The sequence below is a fragment of the Hemicordylus capensis genome, chromosome 1 (genome assembly GCF_027244095.1).
Source record: "Hemicordylus capensis ecotype Gifberg chromosome 1, rHemCap1.1.pri, whole genome shotgun sequence".
Taxonomy (NCBI): domain Eukaryota; kingdom Metazoa; phylum Chordata; class Lepidosauria; order Squamata; family Cordylidae; genus Hemicordylus; species Hemicordylus capensis.
In genome coordinates, this window is record NC_069657.1 from 150,801,047 (window position 1) to 150,825,652 (window position 24,606).

Sequence of the window (24,606 nt, forward strand, 5' to 3'; positions counted from 1 at the left end):
TGGGAAAGTACAGGCTGGTCAGCTTAACTTTGGTGCCAGGTAAATTGATGGAAAGCATACCTAAGGACAACATTATTAAGCATATAGAAGAAAAGGCCTTGTTGAAGGAGAACCAGCATGGCTTCTGCAAGGGAAAGTCTTGCCTCACTAACCTTTTGGAGTACTTTGAGAGTGTCAACAGGCATGTGGATAAAGGGGATCCAGTTGACATAGTATACTTGGACTTCCAAAAAGCTTTTGATAAAGTTCCCCACCAAAGGCTCTTGAGTAAACTTAGCAGTCATGGAATAAGGGGACAGGTTCATGTGTGGATCGGTAACTGGATAAAGGACAGGAAACAGAGAGTAGGAATAAATGGACAGTTTTCACAATGGAGGTAGGTAGGACATGGGGTCCCCCAGGGATTGGTACTGGGACCAGTACCAATCTAGATCATTTATGAACCTGTTCATAAATGATCTAGAAGTTGGGGTAAGCAGCGAATTGGCCACATTTGCAGACAACACTAAACTATTTAGGGTAGTGAAATCCACAACAGATTGTGAGGAGCTCCAAAAAGATCTTCCCAAACTGGGGGACTGGGCGACAAAATGGCAAATGTGGTTCAGTGTAAGCAAATGTAAAGTGATGCACATTGGGGCAAAAAACCCCAACTTCACACATATGGTGATGAGATCTGAGTTGTTGGTGACTGACCAGGAGAGAGATCTTGGGGTCGTGGTGGACAGCTCGTTGAAAGTGTCTACTCAGTAAAAAGGCTAATGAAAAAGGCTAATTCCATACTAGGAATCATTAGGAAGGGGTTTGAAAATAAAAATGCTAATATTATAATGCCCTTATACAATCTATGGTGTGGCCACATCTGGAATAATGTGTATAGTTTTGGTCACCGTATCTTAAGAAGGATATTGTAAAACTGAAAAAAGTGCAGAAGAGGGCAACCAAGATGATTAGGGGCTTGGAGCAGCTTCCTTATGAGGCAAGGCTACAGCATCTGGGGCTCTTTACTTTGGAAAAGAGGCAACTAATGGGGAGACATGATCGAGGTGTATACAATTATGCATGGAGTGGAGAGGGTGGACAGAGAGAAATTTTTCCTCCCTCTCTCACAACACTAGTACCAGGGGTCACCCCCTGAAACTGAAGGTTGGGAAATTTAGGACCAACAAGAGGAAGTACTTTTTCACACAGTGCATAATTAATCTATGGAATTCTTTGCCATGGGATGTGGTGATGGCCACAAGCTTGGATGGCTTTAGGGAGCTTTGACAGATTAATGGTGGATGGGTCTATCAATGGCTACTAGTCTGGTGGTTGTGGGCCACCTCCAGCTTCAAAGGCACAATGCCTCTTGATACCAGTTGCAGGGAAGAAACAGCAGGAGAGAGGGCACACACATACCTCTTGCCTGAGGGCTCCCTAGAGTTATCTGGTGGGCCACTGTGTCAAACAGGATGCTGGACTAGATGAGCCTTATGTCTGATCCAGCAGGGCTGTTCTTACTGTATGTTCTTAAAAGAGAATCTGCCAGGGGATAACTGCCGTATGTTGTAGAGATAGAAAGCAACTACCCCAGGATACAACTGGTGTGATGTAGCAGCTATAGGGTCAAGGGGCTGTAGCTCAGTTGTAGAGCACCTGCTTTACATGCAGAGGATCCCAGGTTCCATAGTGTCTCCAGGTAGGGCTGGGAAAGACACCTGTCTGAAACCCTGGAGAGCTGCTGCTGGGCAGTGTGAACGATACTGAGTTAGTTCGGCCAATGGTTTTATTCAGTATAATGCAACTTCTTATGTTCCTATGTCTGGAAAGACCTGGGTACAAATCTCCACTCAGCCATGAAGCTCATTGGTGATCTTGCGCCAGTTGCTTGCTGTCTCTCAGCCTTACCTATGACTAACTCCATGTACGTTGTCCTGACCTCCTTGGAGAAAGGGCACATAAAAATTACATAAATAATACACTGTTTACTCTGGGGTAGTGGTGGGGTTCTATACTGCAATCATGCACAAGCTTGAGAACAGCAGTGCCCAAAGCTGCAGGTGAAGATGTGCACCTCACAACTACTAAGCAGTGATGATATTTTGACATGTTCACCCCTATTGAACATGTCAGTGGTTCAGAGTAGCTTCCACATGCTTCCAAGAAAGTGGTCTTCCATCTAAGCAGTTCTCAGGGTCTCCTTTGCTCAAACTGTGTTGTATGTCTTTGGACTGTTCTCTGGGTATGATCGTTTCATGGTAGGTCCTCTTCTGCAACAATCTGGCAGTGTTAACCATTGTATTTCACAGAAATGGAAATATTACTTGGTGTTTCAAGCCATGACAAGGAAAAGAGGCAAAGTCAAAGGTGTACATTTATTGTGATGAAGAAAATCTGGTTATTGCTTATTTATTTGGGGGGCTCATATATATCCCATCTTTCTCAGATTGCATAGGAAGAGCCTTGCTGGGTCAAGCCCAAGGCCTATCTAGTCCAGCATCCTTTTTCTCATAGTGGTGCACCAGATGCCTCTGGAAACCCCTCAAGCAGGAGATGAAGGCATGCCCCTCCTCCTACTCTTGCGGTCCTGCAACTGGTATTTAGAGACACACTGCCTCTGAACCTGGAGGTAGCCTGTAGCCATCAAACTAGTAGCCACAGAGTTGTCATCCATGAATCTACCTCTTTTAAAGCCATCCAAGTTGGTGACCATCACCACATCCCGTTGCAGTGAATTCCATAGGTTAATTAATATGCACTGTGTGAAAAAGTACTTCCTTTTGGCAACTCAACAATAGTCTGTTAACATATCATGGTGAAACAGTGAGCCACAATACACCATCAAAATTAACCTAAGAGAAAGACTTCGACTCAGACCCCACAATTATTGCAGAGTCTAATGCAGAGATGTATAGCAATTCTCCTTATGTGGCTGTGCTGGATCAGTTGAAGTTTGTGACTCCTGATGATGTGGACAAGCTGCTTGTAAAGGTGCGGCCTACCATCCGTCGGACATGGCTTATACTATCTGGCAGGTTTTGTTTTGGGTTTTTTTTTTGTAGAGGGCCCGGCAGATATTATAAATGCTTCTCTGAGGGAGGGCAGGATACCTCCTTGTCTTAAGGAGGCAATCATTAGACCTCTTCTGAAGAAGCCTGCATTGGATCCTTCAGAGTTAAGCAACTGTAGTCTGTCTCCAACCTCCCATGGCTGGGCAAGGTAACTGAGAATGTAGTGGCCTCCCAGCTCTAAAAGGTGTTGGAGGAAACTGATTATCTGGACCAATTTCAAACTTGTTTTCAGGTGGGCTGTGGGGTGGAGACTGCCTTGGTTGGCCTGATGGATGATCTCCAATGGGGAATTGACAGCAGGATTTTTATTCTGTTGGTCCTTTTGGATCTCTCGGCAGCTTTCGATACTATTAACCACAGTGCCCTTCTGGAGAGTCTGAGGGGGTTGAGGGTAGGAGACACGGCTTTGCAGTGGTTCCGCTCCTACTTCTCAGGCAGATTCCAGATGGTGTTGCTTGGAGACTGTTGTTTTTCAGAACGTGAACTTTTATATGGCATCCCCCAGTCCTCCATAATGTCTCTAATGCTCTGCGATATCTACATGAAACCACAGGGAGAGATCATCAGGAGATTTGGTGCAGGTGTTATTGGTATGCTGATGACACCCAAATCTATTTCTCTATGTCAACATCATCAGGAGAAGGCATAACCTCCCTAAATGCCTGCCTCGAGGCAGTGATGGGCTGGATGAGGGTTAACAAACTGAGACTAAATCAAAATATGATGGGAGGAACTTATTGTGCAGGTTTGGAACTTGGGAGGCAATTTGGATCTGCCAGTTCTGGATGGCGTCACACTTCCCAAGAAGGAACAGGTACGCAGTCTAGGCATGTCTCTGCATCCAAACTTCTTCCTGGTGTCTCAAGGTGAGGCAGTGGCCAGAGGTGCTTTCTATCAGCTCTGGCTGACATGCCAGGTGGGTCCATTTCTTAGGATAAATGACCTCAGAACAGTAGTACATATGCTGGTAACTTCCAGACTTGACTATTGCAATGTGCTCTGTGTGGGGCTGCCTTTGTTCATAGTCCATAAACTGCAGTTGTACAGAATGCAGCAGCCAGGTTGGTCTCCGGGTCATCTTGGAGAGATCATATTATTCCTATATGAAAAAAACTACACTGGCTACCAATGAGTTTCCAGGCAAAATACAATGTACTGGTTATCTTTATTTATATTTATCTAAGGCATAAGGTAAAGTGTCCCGTCAAGGTGATTTCGACTCCTGGCGCCCACAGAGTCCTGTGGTTTTCTTTGGTAGAATACAGGAGGTGTTTACCATTGCCTCCTCCCGCACAATATGAGATGATACTTTTCAGCATCTTCCTATATCACTGCTGCCCGATATAGGTGTTTCCCACAGTCTGGGAAACATACCAGCGGGGATTCAAACCGGCAACCTTCTGCTTGTTAGTCAAGCATTTCCCTGCTGCGCCACTTAAGGTGGCTCCTCTCTAAGGCATACCTGTCGCTAATCCCATGCATGGCAGCTCTCGTGAGAGTTCACAGGTTGCTGCCTGGATAGTGACAGGGATGGGGGAGAAAACAGTGATGGTTGTCTGCAGTGGGCCAGCCAGCGGGAGTAAGCAGTGGTCCGGCTGGTGGGCGGGAGGAGCAAGTGGGAGGGAGGAGTTGGCCCCTGGCAGGAGTTGGTGGGTGGTGGTGGTCTGGCCAGCGGGTGTCTGGATGGTGGGGAAAATAAGCGCCGGCGGGGGGTGGCAGAGGGTGGTGAGGAAAAAAGAGAAAACGGCTGTGGCAAACTAGAGGCGCAGTTGCTCTGCACCCGGCTCAGCTAGGAATCTATAAAGCCCTCAACAGCTTAGGCCCTGGATATTTAAGAGAACATCTTCTTCGCCATGAGCCCCATCGCCCACTGAGATCATCCAGAGAGGTTCGTTTGTAACTGCCACCAGCTCCTCTGTTGGCCACACAAGGACAGGCCTTCTCTGTTGCCACTTTGAGACTCTGGAATGTGCTCCCTGCTGAACTAAGAGCCTGAGTCCTCATCTTTGACAACTTTTTTAAAAGCATCTAAAGACACATTTTTTCACTCAAGCTTTTTAAATAGACTTGAGGTTTTAAATTGCTTTAAGGTTTTCATTTCTGTTTTCATTTGTTTTATATTCTAAGTAACCCAGCAACTGAAGTTTGGGGTGGTGAACAAATATTCTGAAGAAACAGACAGACAAAAAACCTCTCCAAATCAACCACTTCATTCACAAAACTCAGAACCGCATGGTGTTTTAGGACAAAGCGTCTCCATAGGAGTGGGAAGATATGGCACAGTGGACTTCAGAGCAGCTGAGGTTGAGCCTCTCTTTGCCTTACTTCCTTTTTAGCATAATCTGCTCTTTTATTTTTTTGCCTGATGCAACTCGCTTCCAATGAAGTGCCCACATTCTTGCCACCCGGACACAGATTTGCCCATAACAGAAAATTCACTGTCCAGAGAACTGAATTGGACTGTGCTCCTCTGGCATCTTCTGTCTGTCTATACCAGTCAGCAGTTGCACATACAGGCCGCTGACAAAAGACCTGTAACCAGTTAGGAACATGAGTACAAGATGCAGGCTGTCCTATACACACGTGGTATTCAACACTCATACAATCTGTGCAGTGTACACAGGTGCAGATCTGTACATAAGCTACAGTTATTCACATGTTATGTTGAACTCAAGCACCTGTACACAATCCCCATCTTTCATGTCTGAGGTTGCCTGGGATAGATGGCTTTCAAACAATTTATTAGAGAGACGGATCTTGCTTTTCACAGTTAAAGTAAAGGTAAAGTGTGCTGTCGAGTTGGTGTCGACTCCAGTATGAGATGATGCCTTTCAGCATCTTGCTATATGGCTGCTGCCCGATATACAGTGGTCCCTCGACTTACGAAGTTAATCCGTTCCGAACGCACTTTCGTAGGTCGAAATTTTCGTAAGTCGAAAAGCGCACCCATGGAGGTCTGGAAACATTCGTAAGTCGAGGAAACCGCATCTAAAAATCCGTAAGTCGAGGAAGCCGCATCTAAACCGGCAACGACTTCCGGTCATTTTTGTCGTTCGTAAGTTGAAAACTTCGGATGTCGAGTAGTTCGTAAGTCGAGGGACCACTGTAGGTGTTTCCCATAGTCTGGGAAACATACCAGCCAGGGGGGATTCAAACCAGCAACCTCGTGCTTGCTAGGCAAGTCATTTCCTGCTACACCATTAGGTGGCTTAGGCAGGTATAAAAATAACAGACGTACCCCAAGCTGGCGGCAGGTTTCAGGGGGCCCTTGGCAAACCGCCTTCCCTGGCTCCCCTCCTCCTGGGTGGGCTCTGAGAAAGTTGCTGCATCACCATCAAACAGGGCCACAGCAGGTTTCCGGGATCAGCAATGGGCCCTTCTGCCAGTTCCTGACACCGACCCTGCAATGACCTAAGGCAATGCAATGCATCATTTCTCCCAGCAGAGTGGATCTACCAGCACCTTCATATTATGAGGAAATCTATGAACTATTTAGTGAGAGAGAGAAAACAGTTTGCTAATTAGGTGATTGTTTTATTTGGCTAGGAAGAAACTGTTAGTGATGCAGGCACTGCAAGGAATCTGACCAGACAGGAAATGGGCAATTTATATGACACAAGCTCAATCAGGGTGGGGGAGGGGGGAATACTTATCGGGAATGCAAACCTATAAATGAACACAGATGCTGCTTTTAGGCTCTATCCAAAACTGAGGTCTTTGAGAGAAGAGGAAAAAATAGGAACAGAATACAGAAAAGTAATAATGTATTCCAGTACTGCCTCATCCTTATACTTGATTTGCATGGATATGAGGAGAGTCCTTCTGAGGAGAATCCCAAGGGTTGCTGCCCACTTGACGAGGTCATCTGAGGGGGCTCTGCTCCGGCTGCTGACAATGAGGGAGGCTCGGTTGTTTTGCACGCGGGACCAGGGCCTCCTCTATTGCTGCCCCCAGACTCTGGAATGCTCTCCTGCTGGCTATTTGCTCCTCAGTCTCCATCACAGTTTTTAGAAAGCGTGTTAAATCGTGGCTTCTCACCCAGGCTTTTATATGATTGCTGCTTCTTTGTATATTGTATTTTGTATGGTTATTTTATGCTTATATCTTAAATCTTTAGTCAGGCTCACTCATGTTTTTATATTTCAGCTTAATATGTTAATTGTGCATTTTTATAGTCTTGTTTCAATTTTTCTGTGAACTGCCTTGGAGTTGTTTTAATGAAAGGTGTGGTGGTATATAAATTTATCAATTAAAATAAATAAATAAATAAATAAATAAGATTAGGGGACCACAACCCAGCATCTAAACAATATGCCATATACAGGATGCTTCATGGTGTGATCTGCACTCTGTCCGTCCATCCCAGCTTCTGATTACCCTAGATTTAAGGACACCTTGGCTGTGATCCCAGTCATCATCTCTGATTTTTAGCCTACTTTCCAGTAGGCTTATGAGATTACCCGACATATTGTGTGTGTGTGTGTGTGTGTCCCACTATCAACTTCGCAACGCCTGAACCAATATGAACCAAACCAGTTGTAGGGACACCTCAGTGGCATAGTTTGTGATGAAGTAATCCACACCGATTCAAGATGGTTGATGCATAAACCTTTGAGGCACAAGTGGGCTAACTTGTGAACCGCTTAACCAATTTGAACCAAATTTGCTATAGCTGTAGGAACACATAGGGATGCCCTAATAGCATGGTGTGTGATGATGTCATCCATTCCAATTCAAAATGGTGGCCATGTGAACATCTGAGGTGCAAGTGGGCTAATTTGTGGACTGCCTAACCCATTTGAATCCAATTTTGTACAGTTGTAGTGAGTGACACCCAGGGACACCTCAATGGCATAGTTTGTGATGATATCATGCACCCCAGTTCAAGATGGCGGACACATAAACTTTTGAGGCGCAAGTGGGCTAACTTGTAAACCGCTTAACCGATTTTAACCAAATTTGGTACAGCTGTAGGGATACATAGGGATGCCTCAACGATGTAGTTTGTGGTGATGTCATCCACCCCAATCCAATATAGTGGTCACATGAACTTTTGAGGTGCAAGTGCACTAATTTGTGGACAGTGTGACCCATTTGAACCAAATTGGGTACAGTTGCAGTGAGTGACACACAGGGATACCTCAATGGCATAGTTTGTGATGATGCCATCCACACCAATTCAAGATGGTGGAAGTGTAAATTTTGGAGGCAAAAGTGGGCTAACTTGTGAACTGCTTAAGCGATTTGAACCAAACTGACTAGAGCTGTAGGGACACATAGGGATGCACAAATAGTGTGGTGTGTGATTATGTCATCCACCCCAATCCAAAATGGTGTACATGTTAACATCTAAGGCACAAGTGCCCTAATTTGAGGACTGTCTAACCGATTTGAACCAAATTTGGTATAGTTGGACTGAGTGACTCACAAGGACACTTCAGTGGCATAGCTTGTAATGATGTCATCCTCCCCAATCCAAGATGGTGGACGCATGAACACTTGAGGAGCTAGAGATCTAACTTGTGGACTTCTATTTGAACCATATTTAGTCCAGTTGTAGAGACAGTGAAAGGAAAGTAGGCTGATTAGTTCTTACTAGAACAACTAGTTCTATTTGGCTTGGGCCAGTGGCAGTGAGTTCCACAGACCAGTCAAACATTATTCTGTTAAACAGCATATTGGTTGTTTTTGCTGTGTGTTTTATTTTGTAAGTCACCTTGGGCATTCCTTTGTGCAAACATGGGGCATTAAAAAAAATAATGATATGTGCACAGTCAACATTTGAGCAGAAGAGGGCATTCATTAATCTTTGCAAGGTTCAGGACATTTTACAGAGTACATGCTTACCTTCCTAGGCTATCAGGAACCCCAAGCCTTACACAAAGGTACCACAACACTTCCTGTCTTTACAGGGAACACAACATGTTTCTGTTCACATCTTTGGGGTGTTCCCTTGTCATCAGCCCACTATAGTTAGTGGTGGTTTTGTATTCTTCATCTCTGACAAATTGGCATTAACAAATGCTGACTTCCTTGGGGAATAATCGAGTTAGCAGAAGCCTGATGGATCTTATCTTTCTCTGCCTGTTGTTCTCTCTATTTCTCTGACTACCAGGGATCTGCACACCCAAGGACTGTGCACAGGTGGATTCCTACATGGACCCCCTCCTTACTGCTAGCAGTGTGTTTTGTTCTGCGTTTTGCTGCAAGGGATGGCTAGTCAATGAAGCAGTTGCTGCCTTGCACTGCTGTTAACTGGGCTCATATGCTGGTGATCTCTGGAAGCCTGTGACACAGCATGCCACATGATGGGACTCAGCTATTGCTCAGAGATCTTTACAACACCATACAGAAGTGTAATGTTGACTGGTGGCTGACACTTGACAGCTTTTTGACTCTCAAGGACCCTGCAAAGTAGACAGGAATTGTACTTTGATGATTAATGTAACTTTTACAGGGGTTGCTGCCGTCTCAGAATTATGGTGGTAATCAACAGCTCAAGCCCTTTAGCTGTGCTACTTGTTGGCAATAGCACTGGCAGCTCCCCATGTTACTCAGAGGACAGTTGGGATTTGGCCTATATTAAGGTTTTGTTTTTTCACTTTGGTCCAACCCGTGCCACATTTTCCTCTGTTGGCAAGAAGGCTCAAATTAGCATCTCCTGAAGGAACCTTGTCACGGACTATTGCTGACCTTGTCCATCATGGTGCAAAATTAACTTTTTTTCTGGAACGGTGCATCCTAACTGGTGCATGTCCTATTCTTTCTCAGATGCCCTGATTGTTATGCTGAATTCCATCCCAGCAAGTATTTGATAGATCAGGTCCCTTTAACTGAGCCCATGCTCTTCTTTTGGAGTCTTGTGACTTTCTTCCTTGCCTCCCACCAATATATTTCTGGTTTATATGGCTTTTTGGTTGACCTCTGATTGGCAGCCAACCCCTTTGGGGTGCACTTCCAAACTAGCAAAAACGAAAGAAATAGGGTTCAGATGAGCTTCCAATCAGCAGCAAACCAACATGTACTCAAAGGAACCTCAAAGTGATTGTTCCTCATTCTGGAAGTGCACTGTACTTGTGTGGGGAGGTATTGCACTGAGTCTGAAAGCCTGTGGACTTTCTTCTGAATGGGGTAATTCAGTGAAAGGTTTTCTATAGTCTAGTGCAGAATGACACCCTTGGTGATGGTGGGTAGGGATAGAGCTGCATATATGGAGCAGCATGCTGTGTCTGTGCTCAGCAAGGTCACATTAGCTACAAGTTTGCTTTTATTTGAGAGGCTGAGACTATTCTCAATGACCTGTATAGTCTGGGACCTGGTTACTTTAGGACCTGTGTTCATCACGGACCATTGTCAGGGATCAGGTGTGCACTTGATTCTTGCTGCTCAGTGTATGCCCACTCTCAACTAGTGTAGCTATAATTGAGCCAATGATGGGTTCAAAGAACCCGCCCCCACCCCACCCCCAGCTCTACCCCTCCTTATTTTCTTCATTATCTCCATCACTCCGAGGGACGGCCAGGCAGAGCAGAGAACACGGCCCCCTCTCCGCTATTTATGCCCCTGCTCTCAACCTACGTTAGCCCCTTGCCATCTGGATGTAAACCCTGTTCACATGGGGAGGGAACAATGCTGGTGTAGGAAGAGCCCTGCATGCCTATCCTGTTATGTTCCTTCCTAGCCGGATAACTTGCCACGTCGCCACCTCTCGACTTAAAAGCCTGCGCTGATGTACCCCTGCCAGCCTGGTTCTAGGCACGTTAACTCAGAAGTAAACGTGCACAGAACTGTGGTCAGTCAGTGGGACTTATGCCCACCCAGGTAAGTGTACAGTCTTAAAGAAACCGCTTCCCCCTGCACCAGCAAGACGCCGCTCCGTCCCCGCCCTCGTGCAATCTGGAATGATGCTTCTCAGGTGAGATGTCCCACATTCCTCTTCTCTTCCCAAAGCCCTCCTGCTTCCCCTCGCTGACTTTGCAGAGTTCCACCTGCTCCTACATGTCTGCACCTCACAGCTCACCAGGCTCTCTCCGCTCTTTCCCCCAAAGCTGGGGCTCCTGGCTGCACTTGCGTGACCCCTTCCCCAAGTCGTACCCCGCACTTCTTTTCACCCACCAAAGTTAAAATGCGCGCCCGTGTGCACCTGCTATGCTGACATTCTGTTTTCATGATAATTATTGATGGATGATCGCGGACGTCAATTATGCAGCTCCTCAGGGTATTGCTATCTAGTTAATCAGGATGGCGCGACCGGAGGAGATGGGATTCCAGTCCTATGGAAAAGGGCAACAAACTGGAGGGGCGAAATGGCGCAGCCAGTGATAAGGGGCACATCAGCCCAGGTCGATAGTGACCAGGGTGGACTGATGCTGTGAACGGAAGGGAAGAGGGTGGCATTAGCCATGAATTGGGGACCGCGGAGTGAGGCGGGGTCGGGTACAATGCTAAGAGCCCTCGACGGAGATGTGTGGTGGTTACTGATTGGGGAAGGGGGAGCGTGGCTCAGGATCAATGAGGGGCAACCCGCCTGGGAGAGAGGGCAGCCTTTCCACTTGGTGGAGGCGCGCGAACTCCGGGCGTCCTTCGCGGTCCAGCTGGCTGGGCGTGAGTGTCGGGCCGGGTCGCGGCTGCGGCACGTGCGTCCCCCCGCCCGCGGCCCGGAGCGCTCCTGGGCGGGTTGGAGGGAGGCGATCCAGCGCAACGCGGCCGGCGTCTCGCTGCGCCCACACGCGCACTGCGGGGCTGCCGAGAGCGTCCTGCCGTTTGCCGCTGCCTGCCGGGGAGGGGGGGGGGCGGTGTCGCCGTCGCCAGCGCTCAGCAGGTCGAGAAGCCGCGTGCGGCGAGGGGCAGTGCTGCGGGGATCCATCTGGCCGGCATCGGCGCCCCGCCGTCCGGAGAGTCCGCAGCAGCAGCGCAGCCGCTCTCTCTCTCCCTCCGCTGCCGGGCTAAGGGAAGGCGCCGCGGCGCGCAGGGCTCTGCAGAGGCTGGGGTCGGGAAAGCGAGAGGGACGCGGCGCGGCCGCTGCACCACCAACTCTCGCCTGCCTGCTCGTCTCCCTCCAGCGGGAAGGGGCCCCCTCGCCACCCGGGGGGCTGGAGTGTGAAGGGGACCCCCCACTTCGGGGCGAAGCGCGGTCTCTCGTCCGGCAGCGGCGGCGGCGGCGCGGCGACAGCAGCAGCAGCAGTGATGACGCGCCTGAGCTGGTGCTTCGCTTCCCTGATCCGCTGGGGAAAATACTTCTTCTCGTGCTTCCTGCCCCTGCGGTTCTGCCTACACCGGGAGGTAAGGGGGCGGTAGGGGGGAGAGGAGGAAGTGTGGCGGTGCCGCCGTGGGACCTCCGAGCAGCCGCGGGCGGGCGGGCGCGCGGCTCCGAGTTCCCCGGCCTGAGGAGGTGCCGGTCATGGACGCAGATCCATCCCGTCTCGCTCCCTGGCCGCGTCCCCACCCGCTGCCCATTCACAGCCAGATTCGCACCTTTTTGGTCCCCTTGTTTTCCCCCCTGGCGCTCACTTGCTGCCCCCTGCACAGGCTTCTCAGCTCTTGCTCTTCCCCAGCAGGCACGCTCACCTTGAGCTGCGAAGCACCTACACACACACACGCACACGCACTCCGGATCTCACACATGGTGGATGCACAGGCACACACACACACTGTGACATGCTCGGTGGCGGCACACAGACTGCAGAAGCTGCCTCTTGCTCTCCCACTCAGCCACTTATACCGGGACATGTTCGCTGATGAGCACTGCACAAACTAGCACACACCATCATCCGCCACTCATTCCACGCTGTGTGGAATGTGTGCATCCTTTTCTAGTCTCCAGACTCCTGTCCCCCCCCCCGTCCCCCCGCCACCACTTGCTCCCTAAGGTGCATTTAGTCCCTGCACACTTGACAGCAGTTCACCCATATATGCAACATGCTGACTCCTGTTGGAGATCACGGACAGAAATTGGTGCAGGTTCATACACTAGCTACCAATGGATTGGCTTGTGAATGCTGTGGTGCTTCTCCCAGCCTCTGAGAGAGCCTTTGCTTCTTGGCATAGTAGACAGAGGCTAGCACTGACACGGGCACACTTGGGTGGAACTGTGGGCTACTGGTGAATATGCTGCACATTAGCTTTCCATTGCACATTCAGCGGGATGCTCCAAGAACTGCTCTGAGGCCCTGTCGCATCTCCTCCACACCTTGCTTATCCCAGTCCCTGAATGCTTCTGATGTTCTGGGTCTTCCTTTCCTGGCTCCTTTTGGGAATGTCACCGGTAGGGGACCAGCGAGGGTGGTGGCACTGGCACTCACAATGTTTGCTGCTGCATTGTTGGGAAGGCCCGGAACAAAAGGAAAATGGCACAGCTTGAATCTCCCCAGGTAGGTATAACAGGTGTGTGTGTGGGGTGGGGGTTGCAAAGGGAGGAATGTTCTGAGTCCCTGGCATGTTCTGAGTAGCTGCTGTTTTAATATCAAATGCCCCACAAAAATCAACAGTATTCTTAACCCACCTGACTCCTGCCCTGCCAAGTGTCCTCTGTGGGTCGTCTGGGTGGTGGTAGGGGGATCACTCACATCACAGCTGCATCCTGCTAGAGAGGTCTCCCAGAGGCAGATGCTAGTATCTGCGTCTGTAAGAAGTCAGGCTTTCCATCCGCTCCAGCTCCTGGAGAAGAGCTTGATGCCAATAGCACAACCAGGGGGGACCTGCCCTAGCAAGGGGTCTGTTTAAGAGGACAGTGGGTGATGGAGCAGCTGAAGTGTGTCTGCTCTGGGCTGGTGACAGAAGAAATAATATTCAGTATAAGACTTTAAAACGAATGCACACCCATGAAAATATACGGAAAGCACACAGAGAGGAAATAATTCCTTTGGAACTCCTTTTCTTCAAAGCTCTGTAGAATGCAGCAAGAAGTGAGGGGGAGGGAGGGGGAGAGAGAGGAATCCTGGTCAGCATGCATTGTTTGTGCCCCCTTCCCTTGGAAGATCTTTGGCTTGCTCTGCCTACACCTCTTAATTTGAAGTGGGCAGCCCTCCCTCCCTGCTTCTCAACCTGGACAATCGGAAGGCAGGTGACCATTCTCAGTAGTTCTTTTCTTTTTATTCCTGGATCTTCCAGAGCACCAGTTTCTCATGGAGTAGACTTGCAGCTACAGCCCTTGCTGCAGCCCTTGCTCTGTGAGGAAGGAGAGTTAGGGTTGTGCTTCTTTCTACAGAACCTTTCCTGCTGGGGCGCTCTGATGGAGGTGCAAAATTTGGAAGTGTATCTGGAGAAGCTTTAAGGATGCTTTGGACCCTAAGTGCCTTCTCCTGCTTTTGAAATGGGACGGGGCTGCATTTGCAGCTGTCCCAAACTTGTTCTGTCTGTTTTAGTCCATGGCTGCTGCAACCCCTGGTGTTGAGGCCCGAGAAAGATACCTTGTCCCAGCACTGGCGACCCCTGAGTTTACCAGAGCTTCAGGGTTGGCAGAAGCTCAGTGCCTGGTTTCCGAGGCTTTGTGAAGGGGAACCACAGAGGGCTAGGAACAATATTCTTACAGGGAAAGAGGGGGGAAGGGTTTGCAGGGTTAATGGGCTATGGAGGTGAAAACACAGCAGGGCCAGGCAGCATCATTAATCTGTTCTCCCTGTGACCAGAGCTGTATGTACTCTGCAGTACTAAATTAATAAATGAATGAAAATCAAAGTTCTGCACCTAGTTCTGGCTCAAAAACAACTGAACTCTGTGACCTGTATAAATTAAGCAAATATATGCAGATACATATTTTTCTTATTATTATTTCCATAATGTGTGCTGTTTCTGCAAATCAGGGGAGGGGGAAAGAGCTATGGAGGTCGTTGACGTATCTACCTCCCCACTGGCCCTGCCCACATGAAATCTTGCTCAATACCCACTCAGGACTGGTGCAGATGCAGCCATCTAGCACTCTCTTTATTGTGGATAAGCAGTCAGGAAACAGCTGTGAGATTGCGTGCTCCCTTCTGGAATTCCTATCTCCTGCCTGAACCGCTGTTATGGAATATGTCAACACTGATGTTAACAAGAGCTGATGTTCCTCTTAACCATGTTTGTCAATTAACTTCAGACCCTGGTTTCAAATGCCAGTTAAGTAAGGAAACTGGTCTACCATAATCGTAGTTACTGTTGATGCTGAGCTATCCCTTCACCACGGTTAAGGGATGAAGGAGGAGTTTGCTGCAGTGAGGGAGAATGCAATCTATCTGCTGACTTCTGATCTTTTAACCAAGGTTATGGGAGCCACTTCTTGGGCTCCTGAGTGTCAGAATAGTTTGGTTGCAGGGCACAGGTCTGGCATGCAGAAAGTCCCAGGTTCAATCCCTGGCATTGCCTGGTAGGGCTGTGAAAGACCCCTGGCAAGCAGCTGCTAATCACGGATGATATTGAGCTAAGTGAAGTGGACCAATTGCTTGATTCGGATGTATGACAAGTTCATACATTCAGACCTACCTCTGCAGTCTTAAGGCCTGGAAACATTTCCCCCACCAAAAAGAAACCTGAGATTTCTTAGGATGAAGAAATTTGTGCAGAATACCAAATTCTGCACTATGCTGCAGTATTATTGTGAACTGCAGAAAACACAAAGCCTTGCTTTGGTAAAGGCCATTTTACTGTGCGGTGAATGTACAGTTCTGACTCAGTTGGGGGTGAGGGATTGAAAGCTGACCCAAGCCCTGTCTCTCCACCCCTTGCCCTGGTGTTTGAGGAGACATGCTGAGATGCAGCCCCACTCGAGCCCCTACCCCCCCTCCCGTGCAGCACATCCTCCTTCCCTTCCCTGGCAATGCACACCCTTCCCCTCCCCTTTCCTTCTCTTACCCAATGGGATGCCAGCCTTCTCCACCTTCTACTCCCTGCTGGATCTTTTAAAGGAAGATGAAGTGTGGAGCAGAGAAGTGGTGGCCTAAAGCCTCTCCCAGAGACACTTGAGGCCACCACTCCTCTCCTCCAGAATTCCTATGCTATCTGGAAGGGGACTAACATGGCTGATGGAGGCAACTGGTGGTCAGTGGGCAAATGCAGGACACTCCTCTTCTGCCAATCCCATCACCTCTCCCAGCCTGCCACCTGAGATCACTGCCTCACTTGGCCTCATGGACAAGTCAGACTTCAAAATTAAAATGTCTTTTCTCTCCATGTCCATCACTCCTTGTTGTTCTCTTGACCAAGCCTGCCTGGGTAGGAGAGCTGTAGCCTAGGTAGGGCTGATCGTGAGAACTGCTGGGGTCACTTCAACCTCGTTGCCTGGTCATGTGGAAGCTTAGACTGCCGACAGACCAAGTTTCCATAGAGCCAGGGGGAAGGACTGGCCCGGCAGCCTGGAGACATGGCAGTGCACCATGTGAGCAGCATGGTGTATTGTGGGATATCAGGCGGCCGGGCGTCCTTTCCCCGCCTCTGGATCACTGAGCCACTTGCTGCAGCGCCTTGTGTGGGTGTGCGGCAGAGCCCAGGAGTGGAAGGGATTGTGTGATGGAAGGTAGGCGGGCTCCTGCCTCCTCCCTGGCCTTGGTGGTCATGAGAATGACCTCAATGTATGGTTAGTGTGTTTATATTTTATATAATTTATTTATCAATTTTTTTTTTTTAATTATTCTTCCCTCTTTTCCTTTTTCCTCCCAGATCTATCCCAGAACTACTGAACTGAAAATGTTACATGGGAGTGAGTGGGTGGATGATCCGAGTCTAAAATAGGGGATATGTTAAATGAAGCCAACAGCAAGATGTATGTTGCTTGTTTATGAAGGTTATTGCAATGAAATGTTGACAACAATGAAAAATGTCTTTCCATAGTTAGTACATCTGCTGTTGGGACAATGCACTTTCTTAGCACTCAAATCGCTGTTGCTGGGGAAATGCAATTTCTTCTCTCCAGCTCAGCTAGTCCTCCTGTAGTAATGATGAGTGCTATTGTGGAACTTGGTTGAATGGCTGTCATGAACATCTAATGGAAAGTACTGGTGTTTGTGTATTAGAAGTTTCCATTCCCATGCCGATGCCATTTTGTGATCTCAAGATAGACAGATAGTCCTTTTTTTTTTTTTTTAGCCATTATTGGAAAAATCATACTTTGTGCAGCATAGTTATCCTCCTTGAATTGTCTGGGAAATGGGTATTATTTATCTCTTTTTAGCCTTTCTAAACGTCCTTTTCTCATGCCATATTCTATTACGTGGGCCTTGATCAAGCTAGCACAAGTTTGTTTGCATCACATTTTATCTTTCCCCTTCCTCCATGGACTTTGGGATAATGTGCATGGGGTTATCCCATTTCTTCTTCTTTACAATAACCCTTTGAGGTAGGCTGGACTGAGGTCATCCAGAAAGCATTGTGACTAAGCAGGGACCTGAACCCAGACTTTTCTGGTCCAATTTTATATCTATTACAATAGCAGCACCATACCAGCTCTTGGTATACCACCAAGGCTGCAGTCCTGTTTGCACTTTGTTGGGCTAAGCTTGACTGAGCACAGAGGGACTTACTTCTGAGTCAACTTGCATATGACCAGGCTGTAAAAATAAAATCAGAAAGGCTCTAAGGCTGCACCTAGTTTTGTGCATGTCAATCCCACTAAAATCAGTGGGACTTTGTGTATGGATCCATGATGATGATGATGATTGATGATTAATAAACCACCCTTTACCAAACCTCCAAAGTGGCTTACAATTTAAAAACATTGTTTTAAAAAATTGATAACAGATTCTGATAACTAATCCTGGATATCTGGTCTGGTTAAATGCTGGTTAATTAGAATGGGTTGACCAGGATTGCCCTGAAATTCTGTGTACACACAATCAGTGGCACTGGGCTCACTAATCCTGATAAACTTTTTAACCTGAACCCTTGTGATTGTGGGAACTCAGCCATAGAGAGCCCGACTGAGAGAGACAGCTCTAATCGTCTAGTGGCCCAGTGAAAGACCTACAGTGTATGGGGCCTTTTAGGCCTCTGGAGGACCAATTTGCATCACTTGGGCACCACTGCTGAATAGGTCGCACCTGCCACTGCCAACCAGACCTCTGAGCATGGTGAAACACGAAGAAGGGCCTCTGCTGACAAGGTTAACAAGTGGGCAGTACCAGCCCATAAGATGCTGCATGAAGCAGAATAGCACCGCACCCTCACCTTTCTCTTTTTCTCAGTTGATGTCACACACCCAGTTCCTTACATAGGAACATCGGAAGAAGTTTTATACTGAGTGAGACCATTGGTCCATCTCGCTCAGTATTGTCTACCCAGACTGGCAGCAGCTTCTCCCAGGTTTCATCCAGGAGAGTCTCTCAGCCCTATCCTGGAGATGCCACGGAGGGAATTTGGGCCCTTCTGCAAGCAAGCAAGCATGTGTGTGCTCTTTCCATGGTGGCCCCAACCCCTGAGGGGCATATCTTACAGTGCTCACACATGTCTTCCATTCAAATGCAAACCAGAGTGGACTCTGCTTAGCAAAGGGGACAATTCATGCTTGCTGCCCCAAGACACACTCTCCTCAGTCTATTCATTTCTTTTAGGCAGGGAAGAGGAAAAGCAGCATGGTGGTCATTTCATTTTATTTCTTCTGCAGGCCAACCGTGGAGAGGGTGCTGGGTGGGCTATTGTGCTGAGAAGTGGCCCACAATCTGCCACCTGAAATGCCCCCTCCTTCCCCCTGTGTCATGGTCAGGCTGGCCCTGCAGGCAGGCTTATGTGGGAGAAAGCGGTCCTTAGGACTTTGAAGGTAATGGCCAGTACCTTGAATCGTGCAACACAAATCAAGAGCCAGTGAAACTCAAACTGTGGAGGAGTCACACAATGCCTGTGCTTGCACCCAACAACAGTCTGGTGGCAGCATTTTCAACAGCGACAGTTGTCGAACCGTTTTCAGAGGTAGCCCCCCGTGTTGAGCTTGTTACAGTAGTCACGTTTGGAGGTAACCAAGGCATAAGTGTGTAGTATGGGATTGCACTGCCCAGTTTAACGACTGGTAGAGCCCACTGGGTTACAGAATTTCCTTGCCCTGGATTTATTCCGATGATGACAAGAGGCAGGATGGAGATGTGCAAAGAGAAGTCTCTTGAGTTCCCCAAAGTTACAGACTCATCAATAAGTGAAAGCCCCTGACGTATTCAAGCTGTGAAGCTTCAATAGCGATTTGGTTTGGTAAAAAGGTTGAGGGGCATCAGGGCGCTTTCCAGATTACACAGTGTTCAGCAGTAAAATGCTTCGGCTTGACAGGATCATTTTGAAAATGTAAATAGCTTACACAACCCTCTTACAGTGGGAAAATGCAGCTGCTTTTTCTTTTCTTTTTGCGACACACATGCAACATTGTAGGACTAAAATGGAAGGATAAAATCCGAAAGAAGGCATTGGAAATGTGAATGGCACCTTGCTGACAGTGCAGGGATTGCAATGTCAAAACACAGGCAGCATGGAAGCACACTTGGTGGACAACAGTGACACTGCTGTAGCGTGTAATCTGGAAAGCAGCCAGCATTGTTTTCTGGGAGGGCAGATGGGACCCATAATTAGGGACAGCAACGTGGTTCGGAGTGGGAAAGGAGAAGTGGACAATTCGACCATTGTGCTATTGTAAGCACCCATACCTGGCCACTGTTGGAGGCAGTATTCTGGGCCGAATTGACTATTAATGCACCTTAGTAAGTCAGGCTATTATTCTGTGTGTTAGGATTGAGGCGCATCAGCAGAGCTGGAGATGGGAGGAAATGTGCCAGGATAGCTAGGTACAGAAGAGAGTAGGGATGTGCAAAACATTTTGACATCAAAACATTTTGAATTGAAATGGACCGTTCAAAGTGTCTCCAGCTTTAAACAAAACACCCTTTAAATAAAGGGCCAGTTTTGAGCTCAGAACAAAAGAACTCCATTCCAAGTTGAAACTTTTCAACATTTTGAGTGCCATTTTGGAGGTCTGTTTTTCCCTTGCTGATTGGTTTTCTGGCACTGGCTTCTGATTGGCTTGTGATCCCCTTGCTTCTTGATTGGTTTGTCATTTTAGAATTCAAGTGGTCACGGGCAACTGTGCCTCATTGGCTGAGGAGAAGGAGGCGGGAGCCCAAAGGAGGAAGAAGTTCTAATTGAGCTTATGGCTATGCGTGCTGGCTGCTAAGGGTGCTGCTATGGCAGCTGTTGTAATGCTAGGAATATAAGGAGTAATAATTGTGTGTGAGAGAGCAACTTGTGCAAAAGATGTCACTGCAGTGCAGGAGGCACTGTGGCTGGCAGTGGATTCTGGGTCAGTGATTCTTTTTTGGCCATTTTTGGACTGTGTGTTCAGTGTTGGGAGGTTCAGTGTTGGGAGGGACAGATTTTCTTTTGCTGTGTGCTTCTACAGTGTTTTTCAAGGCCGGGTTTCAAAATGCATTGCAAATTGCAATGCAAAACTTGTGTGCAGTGCACTCTGTGAGTGCAGCTTGTTCTGGCAATAGGGAACAATGGGGAAACTCAAAACATCCCATTGTTCCCCATGGGTAACTTCTAGGGACACCAAAGTGAGTTGGGTGGTAAGACATGATGGGTTCTACCTACCAGTGTTTCCTCTAACAGGAATTCCCAGATGTTGCTCACTACAACTCACAGCATCCCCAAATGCAATGGCCTTGGGTTGGGGATTATAGGATTTGTAGTCCACAACATCTGGGAATCCCTGTTAGAGGAAACACTGCCTATCACCCAACCCACAGAAGGAATGGGCAAGCTGGCAATTTTTAACCAATGTTTAACCTTTCCCCCAAACCTCCATAGTAGTACCCATCATGCCCTATTACCCAACCCACTTTGGTGTCCCTTGGAGCTACCTGTGGGGAACAATGGGCTGATTCGAGTTTCCCAATTGTTCCCTATGGCTGGAGCCCTTGAAACATTTCGAGTTTTGTCCCCGGTTTGACTGCTGTTTCGGCTATCTGTGTTTTGTTTCGAGCTTGAAACAAAATGCAAAATCCATTTCATGCACAAACCTAGAAGAGCAGTTTTGTTTTCTGCCGCTGGTTGCCTGGGGCCCTCCCAGAGCTGCTTTGTGATAGGAGCCCCCAGCAGCAGCAGCAGCAGCAGCAGCAGCAGCAGCAGGAGTCAGCCTGCTTTGCTTCTTCCCTTTGCCCTTGCAGGGTCCTTTAGCAAATGGCTTGTTCCGACTGAGTGAAGCTGTTGCCTTGCACCACGGGCACTTTGCAGCCTGGCTTCCCTACGCTGGCTCTTTTGTCATGTTGATTAGCTCTTCTTCCCTCTGCTTGATTTCTTAGCAGGGAGTTGAGAGGGGCAAAGCTGCACCTCTGCCAGGAAGCTTTTGGGCTCTTTCCTTGCCCAGCTGCAGTGGCATTCCTTGGGGCAGCTGACCCCTGGAAGTTCTGCTGCAGCCAGACTTGGAAAGTGGAGGTGGTGGGGGTGGGGGGGAGGCGGAGAGGACAGCTTTGTCTTTGGTGCAAGAATTGCTCTGAGCAGGCTTCTGCCAGCTGGCTAGATGTGGAACATACAGCAAGGCCAGATTAGTTCCAGTGCAGTTGGGACCACACAGACGATGAGCTGACAGCAGTGAGAGGGGCCAGGGCATTAGCTCACCCTCCCTCCTCCCAAGCCCTTGGTATTTTCTCTTCTTCTGAGGTCCTGAGGGGGATGCTGTCTGTTGACATTTGCGTTGCAGAGGCTGGAAGAGTGGGGCTCATGACATCGTGCCAGGCAGCAGTGAGTGCCTGGCATACTGTGGTCAGGGAGGGTAGAACTCTTGAGACCCCAGGTTCCTGCCTTAACTTAGGGGGCTGGCTTAGCTGACTGTCAGGTGGATCCCTTAAAGCAGGGGTTCTCAGACCTCAGATGATGTTGGACTACAACCCCCATCAGCCACAGCCAGGCCTTTGTGGCTGGGGAGGAGGGGAGCTGTAGGGCATCAGCGTTTGGGGTGCCCATTTGGAGAACCCCTGTTCTACAGTCCTGCAGTCTTATCATTCAATAAAACCACTGGCTTCTGACAAAATGGGACAGGCAAGGGAGGCGAGGCAGTAGCTGCAGTGTGGGGCTCCCCGAGGAAGTTATGTAATATTTTCATACATGGAGCTTAAATTGCCTTTGAGCCTCCCTTGGCCCATGTCTGCTAATGAGCCCCTTCTCACGGTCTGTGAGAAGGGCTAGAGGGCGCTGCAGGGAGAGCAGGTTAAACTTACCCTTCCCACAGATGATCACGGTGCCGTTGCTGGGTGCGCTTCCCGCATGCCCAGACGATACCCTGCATGCCGAGGCAGCAGGGAGGGTCGGGATGTGCTGTCCTGGCCCCCAGAACTACCAGGATGCACCGTGCAAGTGTGCGGTGCATCATGGGGATCCCGCCCCTCCCATCTCCAGGCTTCCCACAGTGTGATGAGCCAAACCCCCCCCCCCAAACCCCCAACCCTAGGTTAAGGGAGTGCTCACTCCCTTAACTTTGTTTTGAAGGGTGGCTAATTAGGCGGGTTTGTTGCCATGGAGCCACTGGGATTGGCCCGATCCTGGCGATTCACACGCACATGCAAAACCGGGCTGGGCTCCCTTAGCCCGGTTTTGCATGCGCGTGTGAATAGCCTCAGTGTCTGGTTGCTCTTCATACAGAAGAGAAAGTGGAAAGCAAATTTGTAATGCAAATGAGCATTGTGACGAACATGGGATGTCCTTTGCATTGCAAACTCAATTGAAGGAGGAGCCAAGTAGACGGCTAAACCGCATGTTGCATGCAGACACATGTAGAAAAACAGCTCTGGTACGTGTGTGTGTGTGTGTGTGTGTGTGTGTGTGTGTGTGCGCGCGCACAATTCGAAATGGAGAAGCAGCACGGTAGGAGGGGTTGCCTAACCCTGCTCCTATCCACTGCTTTTGGGAGGGGGGTGTTACATCTCCCATTTCAGTTACATTTTGCCCTCCATGGGGTTCCGGATGCATGTTTGAGAGTGTATGCATGTTTGGAATGCTTGGAGAGAAACATTGCAGGGAAGGGGTTGCATTAGAAAAATAGTGGGCAGGGAAGGGATAAAGCACCACTTCTCTCCCAGAAAAACAGCAACAGGAGGGTGCAATCCTGTTGCTGTTTTTCTGTGAAAGAAGCAGCCTTCCAGACTTTAATATATTTGCTTGTGTGTCATTTGACCCTTGGCCTCATGTGAAATAAGGAAGCTCTTCTCATGATCAAGTGAGAAGGGCTGTGCTCTTTTGCATGGAGGAAGCCTGGAAGCACTTGCTTCCCTGCAGACGATCCTCCCTTGGTCCCTGGGTGGGTGGATTGCCCACGCAGACAAGTGGTGGCTCCTGCTGTCTGCCTGTGCCTCGCCCGGCAGCTCCAGGGGTCGGGTGAAGGGAAGCACCATCGTGCGGTGCCCCCCCCCCGGAGCCTCAACAATGCGCCGCACAAGTGCATGGTGCATTTCTGAGATCCGGACTGGTTTTGCTGGCTCGTGAGAATAGCCTCAAGATATCATAGCAGCAATCCTGCACACAGCCAGTTGGATTTAAGCAGGGCCTAACCATGTGTTCTATCCTAACCATGCGTTATAATAAAAGCCAGGCAGCACCCCCAACCCCCGCTGGAATAGCAGGTTTGGGAGGGAAATGTGGAGCAGAGAAGCAACAGGGCAGGGTTGTCTAACCCTTTCCTCATCCCACTGCTTTCCCAACTACATAGTTTCATAGGTATGCATTGACTGTGGGCAAGACTGTGTCAACACATTTGGAACCCTGTGGGGATAAAAAAGCTTGTGGGAGGTGGCTAGTATGGAGAGGAGCCGTGGCAGGTGAGAAAAGCATTATCCACTTGCTCTGCACGCCAAATCTGAATCTGCTTCTGTCTAGTCAAAGTAGCCATCTGTGGCAAATGTTAGTTCCATCCTGTACATTATTTGCAGCCATAAGCAACCTTTTCAGTTTCATAGGTACATGTTGGCTACTGGAAAGGGTTATGAGTGCAGTACTATACACACTTGATCTTAGCCAAAAGGCCGAAAAGCGGGTCTTCGTGTATGCAGTACTATACTTTTTTTTTAAAGTCTTCATCAGAGTGGAGAACTGCTTATGGTAGTGTTCAGGCTTCAATGCTGATCCCCTTTACCTCGATCTGTTAGGTATTAGGGGGTGTAGTGGGGAGGACCGGTGGTTTGGAGACCTCTAGGCCCCATCATGCTTCCTATAAGGTCATCAGAATGGGGGTAAACTAAAACAAGTAACGTTAGAATTATTTTAGAACAATTCATTCAGGGGAACAGATTCCCAATTAGGCCGGAGGAATTTACAAGTTTGCAAACCAGTTTTTTACTCTGGTTTCAAAATCTGATTTAAAACTAACCATGGTTAGTGCTAATATCAGTGCAGACACAACTCTAAATATGGTAACATCGAAAAAGGGAGGGAGCCCTGAATTTGCATGAGAGACAGGAGGAGCACAGGAACTTGCAGGGCATTGTTGATATCTTTGCCATAGTTTATATTGTTTGGGAAACTTTGTAGCCCAGTTCAGATGTTACACAGAGCCAGGGTTGAATCTTGGTTTTGCTTGATGCCTCCCATCCTATGGTGTGTGTGTTTCCCCCCAAAGGAT

General features: G+C 48.5%; 1 protein-coding gene across 13 annotated transcripts in view; it reads left to right on the plus strand.

Annotated features, from left to right (window-relative positions):
• The window catches only part of TNS1 (tensin 1), a 432,927-nt gene that overhangs the window by 39,738 nt on the left and 368,583 nt on the right, over positions 1-24,606 (plus strand). The window contains exon 1 of one of the 13 annotated variants that reach the window (XM_053307463.1): positions 11,863-12,335. The exons of 11 other annotated variants lie outside the window; for them this stretch is intronic. In XM_053307463.1, coding sequence (XP_053163438.1) covers positions 12,240-12,335 — 96 coding nt within the window. In that variant the 5' untranslated portion in view covers positions 11,863-12,239. Of the gene's footprint in view, positions 1-11,862; positions 12,336-24,606 lie in introns of those variants that run through there. One more of the 13 variants, XM_053307576.1, reaches the window with a different exon arrangement.